General features: G+C 54.6%; 1 protein-coding gene across 2 annotated transcripts in view; it reads right to left on the reverse strand.

The window, feature by feature from the left end:
* Cacna2d2 (calcium voltage-gated channel auxiliary subunit alpha2delta 2) overlaps positions 1-17632 on the reverse strand; it is a 130396-nt gene continuing 112764 nt past the window's right edge. The window contains exons 11-38 of one of the 2 annotated variants that reach the window (XM_087905271.1): positions 17353-17511; positions 17003-17110; positions 16825-16903; positions 16256-16305; positions 16000-16089; positions 15724-15795; positions 15446-15520; positions 13285-13359; positions 13133-13204; positions 12357-12428; positions 12189-12250; positions 11401-11477; positions 7270-7330; positions 5267-5364; positions 4970-5060; positions 4790-4852; positions 4529-4632; positions 4230-4328; positions 4051-4139; positions 3797-3844; positions 3546-3617; positions 3292-3444; positions 3090-3142; positions 2946-3001; positions 2659-2785; positions 2426-2535; positions 2248-2330; positions 1-2161 (exon numbers count right to left, since the gene is read on the reverse strand). In XM_087905271.1, coding sequence (XP_087761397.1) covers positions 2018-2161; positions 2248-2330; positions 2426-2535; positions 2659-2785; positions 2946-3001; positions 3090-3142; positions 3292-3444; positions 3546-3617; positions 3797-3844; positions 4051-4139; positions 4230-4328; positions 4529-4632; positions 4790-4852; positions 4970-5060; positions 5267-5364; positions 7270-7330; positions 11401-11477; positions 12189-12250; positions 12357-12428; positions 13133-13204; positions 13285-13359; positions 15446-15520; positions 15724-15795; positions 16000-16089; positions 16256-16305; positions 16825-16903; positions 17003-17110; positions 17353-17511 — 2442 coding nt within the window. In that variant the 3' untranslated portion in view covers positions 1-2017. Of the gene's footprint in view, positions 2162-2247; positions 2331-2425; positions 2536-2658; positions 2786-2945; positions 3002-3089; positions 3143-3291; positions 3445-3545; positions 3618-3796; positions 3848-4050; positions 4140-4229; positions 4329-4528; positions 4633-4789; positions 4853-4969; positions 5061-5266; positions 5365-7269; positions 7331-11400; positions 11478-12188; positions 12251-12356; positions 12429-13132; positions 13205-13284; positions 13360-15445; positions 15521-15723; positions 15796-15999; positions 16090-16255; positions 16306-16824; positions 16904-17002; positions 17111-17352; positions 17512-17632 lie in introns of both variants that reach the window. The other variant, XM_087905270.1, reaches the window with a different exon arrangement.

Raw genomic sequence — 17632 nt, forward strand, 5'->3', positions numbered from 1 at the left:
TTTGAAGTGAAAATATGAACATTATTTAATAACTGATCTTCTGTAATAAACCATTTGAAAATATTTTACAAGGAATCACACACACGATATTTTACAAAGTTTCTCGACTTTTTTTTGTCGCTGTTGTTTTTCCAACTTGTCTGTACAAAATAGAATAACAACGAAAAAAGGGCAAAGTAAAGGAAATGGCCCCCCAAGTCCCTCAGCCCGAGGTGAGAGGACAGCCAGGTCAGGCGGGTGGATGAGAGGAATGGACCCAGCCGGGGGACAGACAACTACTTGATGGGGACTCTTGTTTCTGTTGTTTTTAAACTTAAAATATATACCTATTTTTCTGTATACATTTGTTTCTTTTTCGTTTATATTCTCCATTGAGCACCTGACTACACTACAGTTACACACGCGCCCCCACAGGACACAGCTGACATCCAGGCTGGGCACACATCATGGATGCCCACCCTGTCACCAGCACTGGGCATGGACCATACACACACTGAGAAAGCAACAAGCAACGTGACATTAATTAACGAAGCCATTAATTAATGCATCACCCTCCCCCCCTCTTCCCGATCCAACTGAGCCTCATGGCTATACCCCCCGGCCCTCAGTCCCCTATTGGCCCCCAGGTTGGGAGGCCTTTGGGAAATGACAGGGATGAATCGTGTGAAGAGATGTGTTCAGGCCCAGACTCGTGTGTGAGTGTGTGTATGTGTGTGTGCAGTGTTTATATATGTGCACGGTAGAAGTGTGTGTTCAGCAAGGGAAGGGTAATTTGGCCTCCTAAGGGAGGGAGTGTGTGTGTGTGTGTGCATGCAGTGTTTATATGTGTGCACGGTAGAAGTGTGTGTTCAGCAAGGGAGGGGCAATTTGGCCTCCTAAGGGAGGGAGTGTGTGTGTGTGTGTGTGTGTGTGTGTGTGTATGTGTGTGTACAAAGAACAAAGAGAGTTGGGCCTGAATGTGTAAGAACCAGATTGGGGGTGGGATGGCCCAACCAGGAGAGACCAAGTCACCCCTGCTAAGGCAAAGAGCAATGTCTGGAGGGGTTCTTCTGCTAAAGGGGTTCAGGCAGTGATGGGTGGTCCTATTAGGGTCCTGACACTAGTGAGGAATGGGTATAATGAGCACCTGGCAGGGAGAGGGGCACTGGAGGGACACTGGTGGCTAGGGGTGAAACAAAGAGGCCTCTTCCCCAGCATTTGGCACTGACATTCAGCTTTAGAGATGGGAGGGCCAGCGGGCTGCATCATCTCCGAGTAGAGGCAGAGGGGAGCAGAGATGGAAGGCACAGGCCTACCCTCTCTCTGACCTCTTGCCCTGAGTAAGGCTTTGTGGGCCCCCCCCCCCACGGTGTGTGTCCACATCTATTCCTGTGTTCCCTCCGGGGCATGTCTAGTGAGAGTCCAGTTTCTGCTTTCAGGGGTCCAGGTGTGTGTGGGGTGTGTCCGAACTGATGTCATCGTGAGACTGTCCCGACACCTGCAAGGCTGGGGCGTGGGTTTGTGGTTGTAGGCCTGAAAGGAGCAGGAGCCTGTGGGGGGGCTGCCTCAGAATCTCTCTCACCACTACCACCTTACTTCTTCCATTTCCCCCCCCCAGAGAAGGTGAGTTTGAGCGTGGGTGGGGTCAAAGGGTCAGGTTAGGGGCACCCAGCAGAGGCAGGGTTGCCTATTCAGAGGAAGTTTCCAGGCAGGTTGGTTGGTGGAGGCCTGGTTTGGCACCAGTACTTGTGGCCTCCTTGTCCCAGCCCACGGAGATAAGTCCGGGGTCTGCGGGCACTTGGACAGTTCAGGGGTGAGATAAATCTTGAGTGCCAAACACCATGACACCCTACGTTGGGGCTCCCCTGCCCCAAGGCACAAGCTCTGGGGGGAGGGGCCCAGGTTCTTCAGTGAGGGAGTGGCCCAGGCGCTAGTTTGGGGACTGTGGGATGAGGGAAATGGGAGGGTGAGCGAAAGAGTAGGAGGCCAAGGCGGGGGTATGGTGTGTGTGTGTGTGTGTGTGTTGCAGGGGGGTCGCTCAGAGGCGGCGAGAGGCAGCAAAGGAGTGGACTTGAGGCTGTGGCCGGGGCGGCAGGCCCAGGAGGAGCAGCAGCTGCAAGGAAACCAGGACGCCCAGCGACGGCGGGAAGGAGGCTCCGCGGCCACAGTCTGAGGTATCTTCCTGCAGCGGGGAGGGAAACAAGCAGGCGGTCGTTCCCCAGCCGGCGCAGGATCGTGGACGTCAGCAGAGCCGCTCCCCCGACTCACCGTGGCGTTGTAGTCAAAACAGATGTGAGGGCCTCTTCGGTACCGCGGTCTCTGCACCAGTTCACATTGCTCCGGGCCGTCCGCTGGGCATGGGTGGGGAGTCAAGGAGGAGGCGGCAGCAGCGACACGGAGGGGAGCATAGGGCAGGAAGGGCGCGGGGAGGGCGGGGGCAGGATACAGTGTGTCTCCTTCTGCAGCAGCCGGCCCGCCTCGCACTGGCTGCATAGCGGCTTCTCCGCCACCACGAACAGAAGGTTGGTGTTGGTCAGTCTCTGCGCGTGGAACAACCTAGAGGGACGATCGGAGGGCGGCACCTTGGAGGTTCGCTCCTCTCCGGAGCCACTGCCCTGGCCACGCCCACCAAACAGACCACACCCCTGCGACACGCCCCGCCTCTCGTCCTGCAAGTACCTGCTGCAGTTTCCGCAGTCGATGATGGCGTTGTAGGACGCGTTCACCGAGCCGAAGTAGTACTGGGTCTGCTTCATGACGCAGCTGCTCTCGCGCGTCTCGGGGCTGCCCTCGGCTTCTGCCGGGTCTGCGGGGCCCAGACGCCTCAGCCCCGCCCACAGACCCTGACACGGTGTCGGCCTCAGCTTGGCTCAGACCTAAGCCCCGCCCTCCCCGGGAAGCGGGCGGACGGCAATTCCCACCCGTGAGATGTAGATTCGAGGCCGAGCCTCCCAAGTCCTACCTACCTGCCTGGAACCAGCTGTGGTAGATGAGGCCGTAGAGTAGCTGCTGGAATAAGGACCTGTAGAGCACGGGGCACCGAGTACTGGCGGTTAGGAGAGGCCAGTGCCTTCCTGGCCATCTTTACCAACCACTCCTCCAGGACTCACCAGGCGGCAGCAGAGGTCCACCAGGCCAAGTTAAGGAAGTCTGCAATGGTGGGCTGTAGTGGAGAGAGGAGCATGGGCTTCTACTGTTGCCTCTGGCTCTAAGTCAACCCCAGCTCTCTCAAACGTTAGACGTGGGGGAGGGTTCGCTGTAGGCGGGTCTTCCAAACACCCCTCCCCATCTCCGGGCATTTCGGGAGCTCACCACAAAAACACCCCGGGGTGCAGCACCCAGGTTTCCAGGAGGCTGTGGGGCACAGGCTGCCTGATAGTCATAGGATTCCTTTCGGGTGTAGAAGGAGTTATTATAGAGTGCCAGCATCAGGTTGGCATCCACCTCACTGAAGAATCTGCCAACCTGGTGATGCAGGGAGGGAGCAATAGTCACAGGGCTGGCAGTGCTGCACCTCTAGAAGGCTCTGCCCTATACCTTCCTTCCATTTTCTTCCGGACCCTCACCTGGTCCCACTGATGGTTCTGGTTTGACAGTACCAGGAATCCTCCGTCATCGATGAGGACACAGAGTAAGTCCTAAGTGGCAGGAAAGGGGGAGAAATACCGTGAGGGACCCCGCCCCAGACTATTTCAGACTCGGGCAGTCAAGCTGTTCCGAGTGGGGGCGCCAATGCTCTAGGTCTGTCAAGACCGAAGTCAGGGTAGGGGTGTCTGGGGATGAGGGAAGTTGGGGTCCAGAGCAGAGTCACACTCACCTCATTGTTAACCTCGCAGTCCATCTCACAGTGGCTGCTGGGGCCGCACTGCTGGGCAGAGAATGGGGTCTGTGAGGTGCCAACCAGTTTCCCTCATTTCTGCTACCCTTCATATGCTGGTTCTGCAGCCTATCTGAAGTACCCCGGCTTCCCACAGGTGCCGGACCCACTGCGAGTGGCAGGCTCATTAGGGGTCCTTGGGGACTCCAGAGAGGACACGGCTGGGCTTACTTCCCCTTCCCCTACCCAAATACCTTCTGAGGTTGGTCTTGATGGGTACGGTTGCTGGCAAGCACCTTGAACTTTTCGGCCCAAGCCTCTAGGTCCAATTTGACACCCACCACTGTGGGAGAGAGCAGTGGACTGTCTATGCTACCCACCTAGTTGATTTCCTGACTACTGTCTCTTGCCCCACCTCCGTCTTAGTATTCACCTGCTGGCCTCAGTGTGCGACGACCTAGACTCAGTTCCACAGCTGTGCTGACGAGGACACCCACCGTGTCATTTTCCAGCTCCAGTGGCCTTAACAGCGCTGGGATGGATGGGTGGAGCAGTCAGAAGGGGAGGCTGGCCATACTGGCCACTCCAAACTGGGTCCTACCAACCCGGGACTAGACCCAGTCTAAGCCTACAGCATCCCAGACAGTGTTTGGCATGGCTTTTCTCTTCACATGTCCCTGGTCTCAGCTGAGGCCTCCCACCTGCTGATGGGCACCATGGACAGACACTCACAGTCCTGGTGTGGGGGCTTGAAGACATAACCATGGTTATCCAGGCTGCGGCGATAGAAGCTGGCATTGAAGGGTTCAGGGTTCTCTGTCCAGTCTTCGGCTGCCCTAGAGCGCCCAAGACAGGCAGAGCTCAGTGGGTATACGACTGGATACCAGGGGCAGCTTGTGGTATACAATGGTCTTAGCAGTGCAGAGGCTTCTGGGTAGTAATGGTTAGGTCCCAGACAGGAAGGGCTGTTGGTGAGTGGGGTTGGTCACTTACTTGTTGGGGAAGACACGTGTAATGCCACCATCCGTGGCAGCAAATACGGCTAGCAGGCTGTACCTGGGGACAACAGGGAGGTGGGGTCACAGACCTGCCTTCTACTGTGCAAGGCCAGGGCCTCTGGGTCAACCCCAGCCTCCTGCCACACACAGTCACAGCCAGGGTGGTGGTGCATACGTGTTGAGATCTTGGTCCCGCCACACACGTTCTACTAACTGCTGTGTAATGCCCGTGTCCAAAATCAAGTTATGCAGAAGGAAGTTATTGCCTGGAACAGAAGGATAACTTGGAAGGATATCTTATTGTAGTTCCCTATCATTCCTTCCCCTAGTTTCCAGGGCTCTGGTGAAAGCCTTCTCTATGCCCTGGTCAGACCTTGCCTGCTTGTCTCCAGGCTTCTGCGGGTATGGCCTCCTCCCTCCCCTCACCAACCCCAGGCGCTGCCCAGATCCAGATGCCCTGCCATATACTCACACTGCTTGGAGTCTGGAGTCACTTTCTCCATGAGCTCAATGAAGTTTTTCAGGAATTCAGTGTTGTTGTCTGAGACATTCAGGTCCTTGCAATACTCTCTGGGGTAGGGAGGGGCAAGAAGAGTGGGCTTGGGGGGGCCGCACAGGGCAGAGGGTTCCAGGCTTTCTGACGGGTTGGCCTGGACAAAAGCTGAGAAGTTCAGATTGAGGGGCGGGGCATGAATGTCCTCACAAGCTGTGGTCGCTGTGGGCCTGTAGGCTGCTTGGACTTAAGGTAGGCAGAGCAGACAGAGGATGGGGGTCTGCTTCCTCCGCCCTGGTGGGTTTTCTCTTTCCTGGGGTTGGCCCTGCAGAACCTGCCATCTCTCCTGTATAGCTGAACCCAAATGGTGCACCCAAGAGGCCTCGGGAAATGCAAATGTCAGTGTCTGGCTCATCTACCTGTATGCCCTACAGTGTTCCTGTGGGCATGGCTGGGGCTGAGTACCAGCACTTGCTACTGCCAGTCTAAGGCCTCATCTTGCCTCTTCCTGGCCTTGTGCCTTTGGGCAATGCATTCTGCTTTCCTGGGGCTCACTATTTTCATCATGTCACAGTTGGGAAGTCAGTAGGAATGTGTAGGTCCCAGACTGGCTGTTCCTTCCCTCAAAGTGAGCAGGCCCTCATGAGGCGCAGGCTCTGGGTCCAGCAAACATGGGTGCGGCAGAGCCTCGAGAAGGTTCTTGGAGAACAACGTTTCTCTCTCCCCTGATGGATGCAACCATCTCTCTTGCTCAATCCTTTATCCACTCCCCTGCCACCAGGTACCTCTCCAGTGGCCTATATGACAGCAGCTTTGTGGGTAATTTAAAAAATGTGCTACTTCCCCATGCTGTGCCAGGACCCATGAGTGTGGGCACCTGGGACTGGATCCTCAGCCCTCACTGCTTTACCATCCCTCAGTGCCTATGTGAAGTGTACCCTCTGTATGGATGTACCCAGTGACACCCACACAGCTGTGCATAAGACACACCACACACATGATACGTGTGGTCACATTGTAGGGTACTTCATTTGCTCATTTTATGCACACTTATTCATACTCCTGAGCCAGTTATTAAGATGACACACAGATCTCTTCCCTCAGTTTCTGCATGTGTCTCACAGGCTGTTCCTAATCACTATTGCATACAGCCCACCCCACATTTACCCGTGGCCTCTTGCACATGTACACAATGACTCACAAGTACAAACATCTACAGAGACTTGTGGGTGCATGCACACAACGTGCATACACACAGAGGTTAGGGGTGTCCAGAGCCCCATGTGGCGCCGGGGAGTGCTCTCATTCAAAACTCGGGTCACAAGAGAGGGCTTCAGCACCAGGAGGCCATGGCAGCCATGACCTCCTCAGAGGTAGTCCATGGCAGATTGTGTGTACACTGTGATGTGTGATGTGTGTGTTCACACTGAGTGGACTCCAGGGTTGGCTCTGGGCCCTGAACCCTCACTTGCCAGAGAAGATCCTCAAAGCCTTTGCCCTCCTTCCCACTCCTCAGGACTGGCACCACTGGCACTACCCACAGGGGCTCTGGGTGGCTCAGCCCTCAGACCCACACGAACACTGACACAGGACAACCATGGGGGGTGGTCAGGTGAAGGTATGGGCAGGACACCACAAACCAGAGCAGCAGCTGCCCACTGAGGGTGCGTTAGGGGACAGGCCAGCCCAAGGTAGAAAGGGCTCTTTCCTGGTTGCCTGGGAGGGCACAGAAGGTTGTAGAGAATCCAAAGCCCGCCTGCCCCAGACCTGGTGGGACATAGGCTGTGGGCTACTAGCTACTGCTGCCTGGTGCGGCTACATGGCCTGGGTATGCACACAGCCGCACATACCGGGCTATGCATGGGGTTAGGAGCATCACTGCACAGGACATAGACACACAGAGCTCCAGGCAGCAGTGCAGGAAGTAGGGCAGGACAGTCAGGGGAGGGGAGGATGCCTTAGCAAGGCCACACGCAAGCTACCTGGGAGCAATGAAAACATGTCCTTCAGACTCAAAGCTGCTGGGGAGCAGGAACTCAAAATCTGCAACAGAAACGGGGGGTTATCCGGCGGGGGCTGGGGAGGCAGAAGGCCAGGGGGCTCAGAGCTGATGGGGCTGGAGGGGCAGGTAGGGACAAGGCGGCTTAAGGGAGGGGGAAGACACCAGCAAAGAGGGAACCCGCCACTTCCACGTTCAGGTTTGAGCCAAAGAGAAGGGAGGGCGAGGAGGGTGTAGGGCCTGTGGAAACTACAGCATCGCAGGAGAAGGGCAGTTATAGCCAATATGTTGCCCGGGCCTGGTCCTCTGTCGGTAGTGAGTCCCTTGGCGTGGCTGTATATGCTTCCATACTGCTGTATAGCACATATACACGGACACACACACACACACATATATATACACACACTGCTATATATATGCATGGTCTGGGGGAGGCGCCAGTCTTGTTCTTATCACATCCATAATGGAAAAACCGCATGCTGAGCTTCCTTTGCCTCCAAAGAGACTTTGAGGAAGGGAATTGGCTTTTGGCTGCAGATTTTTATCTCTCTTTACCGCAGCTGTTTGCATTTTGGTAGGTCTTGCTTTTGTTCTGTGTCAGGCATCAACATGGCCAAACCGAAAGGGTTTCTCACAGGCACAGACAGTCCAACCAGAGACGGGCGCGAACAGCTGGCGGTGGCGGCTACTGCAGTGCATCGTGGAGGTTTGAGGGTGGGGTGTCCTTCCTGGAACAGGATGCTGGGTGAAGGAAAACCCAGGGGGCAAGGACTGTTCCACAGTGTGTGGCGAGACAGGGGTGCTGGTGGACTCTGCACACCTGCTTTCCCAGCTGGGGGCACAGGGCACACGGGGAAGGAGGAGCCTGTGGGGAATGCTGGGAGTGCCTAGGTGGGTGGTCTAGCACCTGTGCCTGTGCCTCAGGCTTAGGAGCTGTGCATGTAGGTGGCATGGATGTACGAGTGTGTGCACACTCGTCTTTATATGCATGGATGCACGAGAGTGTGCACACTCATCTTTATATGGGTGTGTACTCACAGGCCTGAGAATATGACTGTAGGACTCCATTGTGGCCTCTCCTTCTGCCCAGCTGGATTGGGTTACTCTGCTGTGTGCCTATTTTATTTTATTTTTTCGAGATAGGGTTTCCTGCAGTCCAGGTTGACCTAGAACTCCCTTACACAGCCGAGAATGACTTTGGACTTCTGGTTCTCATACATATACACCTTCAGAGAGCTAGGATATGGGCAGGAGCCGTCACCTCTGGAATATGTGATGGTGGGGATTGAAGCCAGGACTTTTGATAAATGCCAGAAAATGACAAGCATTGTTGCAACTGAACTATATCCCCAGCCCTGTTACGTGTATCTGTGAGGGCCCTTGGATAGTATAATTCTGGCAGTTCAACTCCCTAGATTTTTAAAAAGATGGTCTCTGCTCTCTTAACTAGCCTCCAATTCATGGAAATCCTCCTGCCTGAGCCTCTTGAATGCTAGAATTTAGGCCTAGGCCACCACACTTGGCTTTCCCTATCCTACCCTCACCCACATCCCGAACTCTCACCCCAGCGCTTTAGTTATCCCAGAAGAGGGATTTTCACTGTTCCCAAATACTCCCACGATGCACTGCAAAGTTCTGGACAGAGGAAACTTGAGGTGCTTTGGGGGGCTGGGCAGTCACTGGTTGGACTGTTCCTTTCTGATAGGACTGTGAGGCAGGGTTTGGACACAAGCCGAAGGGGAGGGAGTAGGGGGGGAGGAGGAGGAGGAGAAAGAAAAAGGAGGGATGAGGGACAAGGAGGGAGACTATACTATGTTTGTTATGTTTCCAGGGTCTTGAAGTTCTAGGGTCAGCATGTGGGGTGTGAGATGGGAGAAAAGACAACTCAAGCCAGTGGAACTATGCAACCCACTCTGACCGAGGGCAGCAAGGACAGTTTATTCCCTTTGTTGGACTAGGCTAGACGGGTTTCTTGGGGAGTCCTCTGCTTCCAGGTTGGGGACATCCCCACGTGGTTCTCCATACCCCACAAGGTCAAATGTTCCCTGGGAAGGCTGCTCTCTGTCCACCAATGGCAGACATCTTCATGTGCCACCTTTTCTAACTCCCATTGTCCTCTGCCAAGGCCTGGCGGTTCACCATCTACCATTTTGCGATCTGACTTGGAATCCTTTCCTTTGTCACTAGCCTGGTTTCCTCTGGTTGGCTCTAGGGATCCATGCCTGGTGAAGCCTACGGTTTCTGAATCTGCCTTTATTTCCCCAGGGGAATAGCTTTCCCACACCTATGGACCCTTCCTAGGAACAGCGAGCACCTAAGATCAGGGATTGCCCAAGGGTCCTTAGCAAAGAAGTAGGAACCGCAGAACATAGACGTAACCCAGGATGGCTGGTTAGCCTTGCCCTCCTGTGGCCTGGTTGCCTGTGTGACGCCCCCACTAAGGCTTCGGAGACTTGCAACCTCTTCTAGGAGGGCTGTGAGCTCTGGGGCCACAGCAGAACCAGAGGCCTAAGTGTCATTAGAGGGTGCCTGCTGGGATTTTCCTCTTCCACATTCTTAGATGAGTCCCGCTGAGGGCTGACCTATCAACTGTATCTCAAGCTTCCTGCCCTACTGGGAAGGTGGTAGTGGAGAAGCATCCAGCTCTGTTCCCACTGTTGAGTTGTCTTAGAGGGGCAGAGAAATTGGAGAGGCAGAGGGCTTCCCATGGGGTCCCACAAAGACTACGGAATAGGAGGAAAGGGTCTGGGCCCACAGGCACGGTGGAGAACTCTCCGCAGACAGCCCCAGAAGTGGGCTACTGGCTCTAAGAGGGGTGTCAGGATCAGAGGAAAGGCAAGAGCCGAGGAGCCAAGGGATGCTGGAAGGGAGCCCCAGAGGGCAGGGGTGTGGCTGGTCCTGGGCAGGAAGGGGGGCAAGCAGGGGCGTGAGGGCAGGTGGGGTGGGGAGAGGAGGGTGCACTGGTTCTGAATATACTTGCCCTTCAGTTTGCTGATTGGCACTGGGACAGTCCACCAAGAGAGAAAGCGAGGAAAACAAAAACACAAACACAAAAACAAACGAAAAGGGGGAGGGGAAGGGGAGGGGCACAAACAATATTTTATTCAATGGCTGTTTGAATGAAAATATTGTGTCTCATCATCATACCGAAAGGAAACTTCTTGCAAAAAACGACATGAGAGAGAAAGAGAGAGCGAGAAACTCAAAGGAGATGAGCCCCAGTTGGCCAGGCAGGTGGGGGGGCGCCCGGTGGGGCCGGAGCCCCAGCCTCCCTCCCAGTGACCTCTGGCATTGGGCAGGCAGGGCCAGGCCTGAGATCCAGGCCTTTCCAGAGAGGCCCATGGTGAGCAGGCATGCATGGGGAGCCACAGGCAGAGGAGTGGGAAAGCCGAGGAGGGAGAGGGAAGGAGAGAGAAAAGATGAGAGAGATGGTGTGTAGGGGTGAAAGAGGGAGGAGCGGGGGGGGGGGGAGAAGGGTGTAAGCCAGGAGTGAGGGAGAAAAGAGAAAGGGAAGAAAGAGAGAGGGAAGAAGACAGACAAAGGGAGAGGGGGAGGGCAGGGGTTCTGGGTTGGGGAGAATAGATGGTGGGAAAGTGAGAGGGACTGAGCAGGAGGGAGAGGAAGAGAGGATGGGGAGGAAGGGGGGAGAGAGAAATGATGGTGGGAGAAGATGACTTGGGAGGAGGGGAAAGAGCGAATAGGGGAGGAACAGAGGACAAGAGATCTTGGGACAAAGGAGGCACCACAGGAGGAACAGGGGAAGGAGCTCAGAAGAGAGGGAGGGGCAGGGGTGCTTTCTAGGAATGTAGCCCCCAGGAGTGTTTAGGGCAGGCAGGCTAGAAGGGAAGACACGGGCTAGGAAAAACCAAAAACAATCCTCAACGGAAACCATGAGAGAATGGTCTAGAACCAAATCTGAGAAAAGGCAAGCATGCAGATTTCCACAGACTTCGAAGGCTGGTTCCCCAGCCTGTGGGCACGCCTGAGGCTGGGCAGACTTGGCAGGAGGGGCTGCCTTGCCGGCAAGTGCGGCTGGCTATGCTGCCTGGGGCCGGCCAAGGGTGCAGGGGCAGAGGCAGGGGTGCAGGGCGCAGGCAGGGGCCAGGCCACTTACACTTGACCTGCAGGATCTGGTCGCTGAGGTTGGCTTGGAGGTAGAAGGTGCTGTAGGGTGGGAGCACCAGCCCCAGGCTGGGGAGGAGGGGAGGGGAGAGCACAGGTCACTGATGAGGATTGGTGGGCCACACTAACACTTCCTTCCTAGGGCCTTAGAGCCACAGAGGCCCAAGCTGTGGCAGCCACAAGTCCCATGAACAACTCCATATCCTAGGAGTTAGCACCTTGGAGGCCTGAACCTTCTCCCCAAACCATCCTGGAGGCCTCGAAACTACTAGTCCCAAAGTGATTTCCCACCCTACTGCCCACCTCAACACCCACCTGCCCCACAATGTCCTGACCAACAGGAAGCTTTTGAGGGACAGACATGAACCCCATGAGAGCCCAGAGGCAGTACGGGCTGGTCCCGGGGTGTGACAATGCTCCTATCTTTTCAGAATAGACTACAGAGCAGTTGAGTGAGGCGCGTGAAGACAACCCCCGGGGTCAAGACTGGCTGAGGCTGCGATGCTGACTGTGAGCAGTCAGGGAGTGTTGAGATGATCCCTGGGGTGTGGTACCCAGGAGATCCTCCAGGAAGGGGGATGCCAGGGGCACTGTCCTGTCCTCAATCCCGTTCTTCCAGGACCTGCTGCTTGCTCCACAGGGCCAGGGGAGGCCCTGGGGGACCAAACATCTCAGGTTAAATAAATAGTAAGGACAGGGGTGCAAGAGGGAGAAGCAGCTGGGTTCAGATTTCGGGATCACTCTCGCCCTTCTCTGTCTACCCAGCTCTGGCTCACTTACCTGTAGTTGGTGCTCCTTATAGGCACCCAGGTGTAGTTCCGAATCACCTCATCTATGTACCTCTGGGAGAGGAGGCTGCGTCAGGTTCTTGGGTGAGCAGGCTAGGATGGGTGGGTAGGGATGGGTGCCCATTCTGATGCCCTTGTTTCCCATCCTGTGCCTTCATACCTCATCCAGGGACTTGACTAGTGTTCTGATCTGCTTGTGGCCCTTGTTGCCATCAATCATGCTGCGACGGATCTGCAAGGGCCAAAGGTGTGAACCCCCTGCTCCTGTGCTAGCCTTCTCCCTACTTCCCTGCCCTCACCCATGCTCCTGTGCTAGCCACCTTCTCCCTGCCTTCACTCCTGCTCCTGTGCTAGCCACCTCCTCCCTGCCTTCACCCCTACTCCTGTGCTAACCACCTCCTCCCTGCTTCCCTGCCTTCACCCCTGCTCCTGTGCTAGCCACCTCCTCCCTACCTCCCTGCCTTCATCCCTGCTCCTGTGCTAGCCACCTCCTCCCTGCCTTCACCCCTGCTCCTGTGCTAGCTACCTCCTCCCTGCCTTCACCCCTGCTCCTGTGCTAGCCACCTCCTCCCTTCACCCCTACTCCTGTGCTAGCCACCTTCTCCCTGCCTTCACCCCTGCTCCTGTGCTAGCCACCTCCTCCCTGCCTTCACCCCTACTCCTGTGCTAACCACCTCCTCCCTGCTTCCCTGCCTTCACCCCTGCACCTGTGCTAGCCACCTCCTCCCTACCTCCCTGCTTTCATCCCTGCTCCTGTGCTAGCCACCTCCTCCCTGCCTTCACCCCTGCTCCTGTGCTAGCTACCTCCTCCCTGCCTTCACCCCTGCTCCTGTGCTAGCCACCTCCTCCCTTCACCCCTGCTCCTGTGCTAGCCACCTTCTCCCTGCCTTCACTCCTGCTCCTGTGCTAGCCACCTCCTCCCTGCCTTCACCTCACCTCCTCCTTGTTCTCATCTTCCAGCTCTGCATCCAGGAAGTCCAGGGTCACAGGCTCCCGGAAGTTGGTAGTCTGCAGGAAGCCAGATAGGAAGTTAGGAGTCCTCATTTTGGAGGGTTTACCTGCCTTCCATGGCCACTCACCTGGCTTACCTGGGGCTTGAGATTGGGATGTAGCAACACGTAGCCATTCAGGTCAATAGCAAACACATAGCCGTTAGCGCCAAGCTGTAAGGTACAGATTGGGGGTTCAGAGGCTGTACAGGGATTTTTTACACTATGAGCGTCTCTCTATTCTGTTTCCCATGCTGCTTGCCTTTGGCCAAAGGCCCCCTCCTGGCATATGGCCCTAAGTCTGCCTCTGAAGCCAGGCTGGGTGCCCCTCATACACCAGCCCCCATGAAGACTGACTGGCCCTGTAGGCAGGCATCCTTCATTTCCTGTGGAGGTACCAGCCAGCCTACTTCTGCACCTACATGAGGCCCACAAGGCTGCTGCCTTTGTACCACTCTGACCCTCTTGTACCTACTGCTTTCTCAAATTATGCTTTCCTGTCCCCATTTCAGTGTCGTCGGACAGGAGGGAGAGACGCCTGGGAACCCTGCAGGCCTGCTGGAAGGCAAGCAGGAGGGAGTGGAACCCAGGGACCAGCCTTTGCCGCGGACTTTGCCGTGGAATCTCTCAGGTCAAGCAAGGGTTTCATATGGTTCGGGCTTAAAGCTGTCACGCATGTCCTTCTTCCCCTTGCTTTCATAGCTGAGACCTAAGTTCTCTAGCCGAACTGCCATCCCATCCCTTCCCCAGCTCCAGCTTCTGCCTTTTGCTTTCAGGCTGCTCTCTGGAAGAGTTCCCTCTGCTCCCCCTCCCCAGTTCTCCACCCAGCACACGTCTGGGGGCCGAATCTGGCTTGCCACCTGTCACAATAATTTGGATGTGAGTCTCATATGGGTTTTAAGTTTTTGTTTTCTTCCCCAAGATATGATTTCTCTGTTTAACAGTCCTGGCTATTCTGGAACTCACACTGTAGAGCAGGCTGGCCTCAGATTTACAGAGATATGTCTGCCTCTGCCTCCTGAGTGCTGGGATTAAAGGTGTGCCCCACCATTACCCAGCTGGGTTTTATGTTTGTTTTTAATAGATTTTATTTATTTATTATGTATAGAGTGTCCTGGCATGTATGCCTACACACCAGAAAAGGGCACCAAATCTCTCATTATAAATGGTTGTGAGCCACCATATGGTTATTGGGAATTGAACTCAGGACCTCTGGGAGAGAAGTCAGTGCTCTTAACCTCTGAGCCATCTCTCCAGCCCTAGGGTTTCATTCCTTTTTTTTTTTTTTTAAAAAAAAAAAAACCAAAGAAGGAACTGGAGCGATGTCTCAACAGTTAAGAGCACTGACTGCTCTTCCAGAGACCTGGGTTTGATTCCCTGTATTCACATGGCAGCTCATAAACATCTGTAATTCTACTTCCAGGGGATCCAGTATCCTCTTCTGGATTTCATGGATACCAGACACACATGTGGTATCGACATAAATGCAAGCAAAATATCCATACACACTGAATTTTTAAAAAAAATCTAAATAATTATTCTCTTTTATGATGTGAAAATAATATAAAATTCAAATATCAGTGTCTACAGATAAAACCTAATGGGCCGCCAGGCATGGTGGTGCATGCCTTTAATCCTAGCACTTGGAAGACAGAGGTAAGCAGATCTCTGTGAGGTTGAGGCCAGCCTGGTCTACATAGTGAGCTCCAGGATAGTCAAGACTACATAGAGAGACCCTGTCTCAAAAAACCAACCCAAACAAAAATGAAATGAAACTCTACAGGCCATAACTATTCCCATGTGTGTCTGCTTTCACAATACAATATTAACACGGGAAATAGCTGTTTAGGTCAGCAAGACCTGACTGAAATAGTCACAGCCTAGTCTTTCCCATGAGGCTTGCTGGTCCCAGATTTGGACAAACCTTCTTGGGAAACTTCTTTCTTTCTTTTCTTTTCTTTTTAAAATTTGTTTACTTTATGTGCATTGGTGTTTGATCTGTATGTGTGTTAGATCCTCTGGAACTGGAGTTAAAGACAGCTGTGAGCTGCCATTGGGTGCTGGGAATTGAACTCAAGATCTTTGGAAGAGCAGCCAGTGCTCTTGACCTCTGAGCCATCTCTCCAGCCCCCCTGGAAGTCTTTCATGATCCTCTGAATTCAGAGTGCCCTGTGAAGACCCTTCAATCCCTGGATCTCCTCTGCTGAGTCTGGCTTGTCTCACCACGAGAAGCAGGATAGTGGGGCAGGTGGACACTTACGGTGTAGTTGGGAGTCAGCCTTTTGATGTCATTCAGGGCCACATCGATGCCCATCACACCCAGGATTAGCTGGTTCTGGGCACAAAGGAATGGGATGGTATACTGTAATGAGTCAAGTCCATGGGGGAACCCCCGGCCCAGGCCTCATACTAAAGGCCTTAAGCTGCTGACACAGACAGTCCCTTGTCCAGTTTGTAGGATGTCCTATCCCTCCTCCATCCCCAGACCTGCTAAAAGCATGCCAGCCCCTCCCCCAGACAGCCCACTGGGCACCTCACCTTCTTTTCCCCAGGGCCATCCTGTGTCAGGTTGAAAACAGGTAGAGTCCCAGTTACCACCAACCCCAGTCCCTAAGAGGAGAGGAAGAGGATGAGGTCTCCTATGGCCAGTTCTGTCCCTACTCTGAGTGTTCAGAGCAGGGGCTCAGGCATAGGCCACCTGTCATTTTCCTTTACTTGGTCAACACCAACAAGGGGGCTCTCAAGGGTCTTGACCCTGTGGGCATATCCCTGAGGGAAGGCCTCCAGTCCCCTTCTTTTGCCCAAAGGCCTTACCAGTGCATCTTCATACACGTTTGTCCATTGCACCTGCTTGGCTTCCTTGCCTGCCAGTACCATGGGCCTGCCCAACACATCTAGGTATTCCTGGGTATGGGGAGAAAGGCACTTAAATGTCCTTCCCAACTCACTTTCTCTCATCTGCTGTCATGTGCCTTAGCAGCCACCAGGGGTCGCTTTCGGCCCACGGCAGTGGCAGGCACTCAGCAGCAACCAGAGGGAAGCAAAGAACTGGGAGGGGCGGGCACCTCACCTGTGTGTTGATGCGGATGGCTCCGATGGAAGGGATCTCAAAATAGTAACCTGTAAAGGGAGGAGAGGTAGGCTTGTCTGGCACAGCGAGACCCATATCGCAGGGGGCACTGCCTCCTAGGGCATATCGGCAGTCTTCTGTGTATTTAGTTACTCCCCCCAAACTTCTTTGTGCTCCCTGGCATTGCCCAGGCACTGGTACAGAAGAGGATGGATTGTAGGGGGGGAGGGGTCTAAGGAAGCAGTGGAGGTGGAGTAAGGAGTTTCATTCTAGGACATTAGTTAACATTCAGAGTTTACCCAAGTGCACAGAGAGATGGATTGATCAGCAAACAGATGTAGGAGCAGAAAAGCTGGACAGATGGACAGTGGACATACAGCCAGATGGGCAGGAACATGCTTTGTCAGATAGACAAGTAAGACAGCCCACCAAACAGACAAAGCAATGGACAGCCATCTGTATGGAAGGACAGACAGACAGTGAGTGAACCAACAGCTGGACATATGGATGGACAGCTGGCAGCAGCACATAGCAGGCAGATGCCTTGGCAGGGAAATCCAGCGAGGTACCTTTGTTAGTGCAGGCCATCCACTGCAGAGGAGTGACGTCATAGTTATGCTGCCCGACGGAGAATGTGAACACGCGCACCTGCCGGAGCAACGAGGTTATTCCTGTGGCCACTTGAGGACAGCCCTCTCCTGTCCAGGGCCTAGTTCAGGGCAGCCACCCATCAGGGTTGAGCCTCACCGTCCGGTTGGGCCAATTGTACTTCTCGAAGACATCCTGCACACGATCTTCGCCCCCATCCGTGAACATCATGATCATCTTATTACAGTTAGCTCGAGTGATGTTGGACTAATCAAGGGTGAACACAGAGTCAGGCAGTCCTTGGTCTCTCATAGGTCCAGGGCAGGGCCTCCCTCCTCTGGAAGGTAAGCTTGGCCCTCTGGCCCTTCTCCCTCCCTCAGAGCAGGTGGGTTATCTGTCTAAGCTGCCTGTTTAGTGTGAACAAGGCCGTCCATCTTTATCTTCCCACGACACTACGCCTGGTCCCTTGCCCACCCTTGCCCACCCATTTGCCCAACCATGCGGCTCACATTCTGTAGCTGGTCAAAGGCATACTCAAAGCCGGCCTTGTAGCCTGTGGTGCCCTTGGCCACCATGCCCTGCACGGCTTCCTTGAACACCTTCTTGTTCCGCACATTGGCCTGCACCAGGTGTGTGAAGCAAGACACAGGCTGCGCCTTCTCGTTGAACTGTGGGGACAGCGGGAGGGTGAGTGGCTTCAGGCTGGCCACCGCGGACAGCTGTTGCACAAGGCTGATGGTTGTCATGGGAGCAAGCTGGACGGGGGGTGAGTAGCTCCCAGCCCGCCTG

This window comes from Myodes glareolus, chromosome 4 (assembly GCF_982192425.1).
Source record: "Myodes glareolus chromosome 4, mMyoGla1.1, whole genome shotgun sequence".
In the NCBI taxonomy this organism is placed as follows: domain Eukaryota; kingdom Metazoa; phylum Chordata; class Mammalia; order Rodentia; family Cricetidae; genus Myodes; species Myodes glareolus.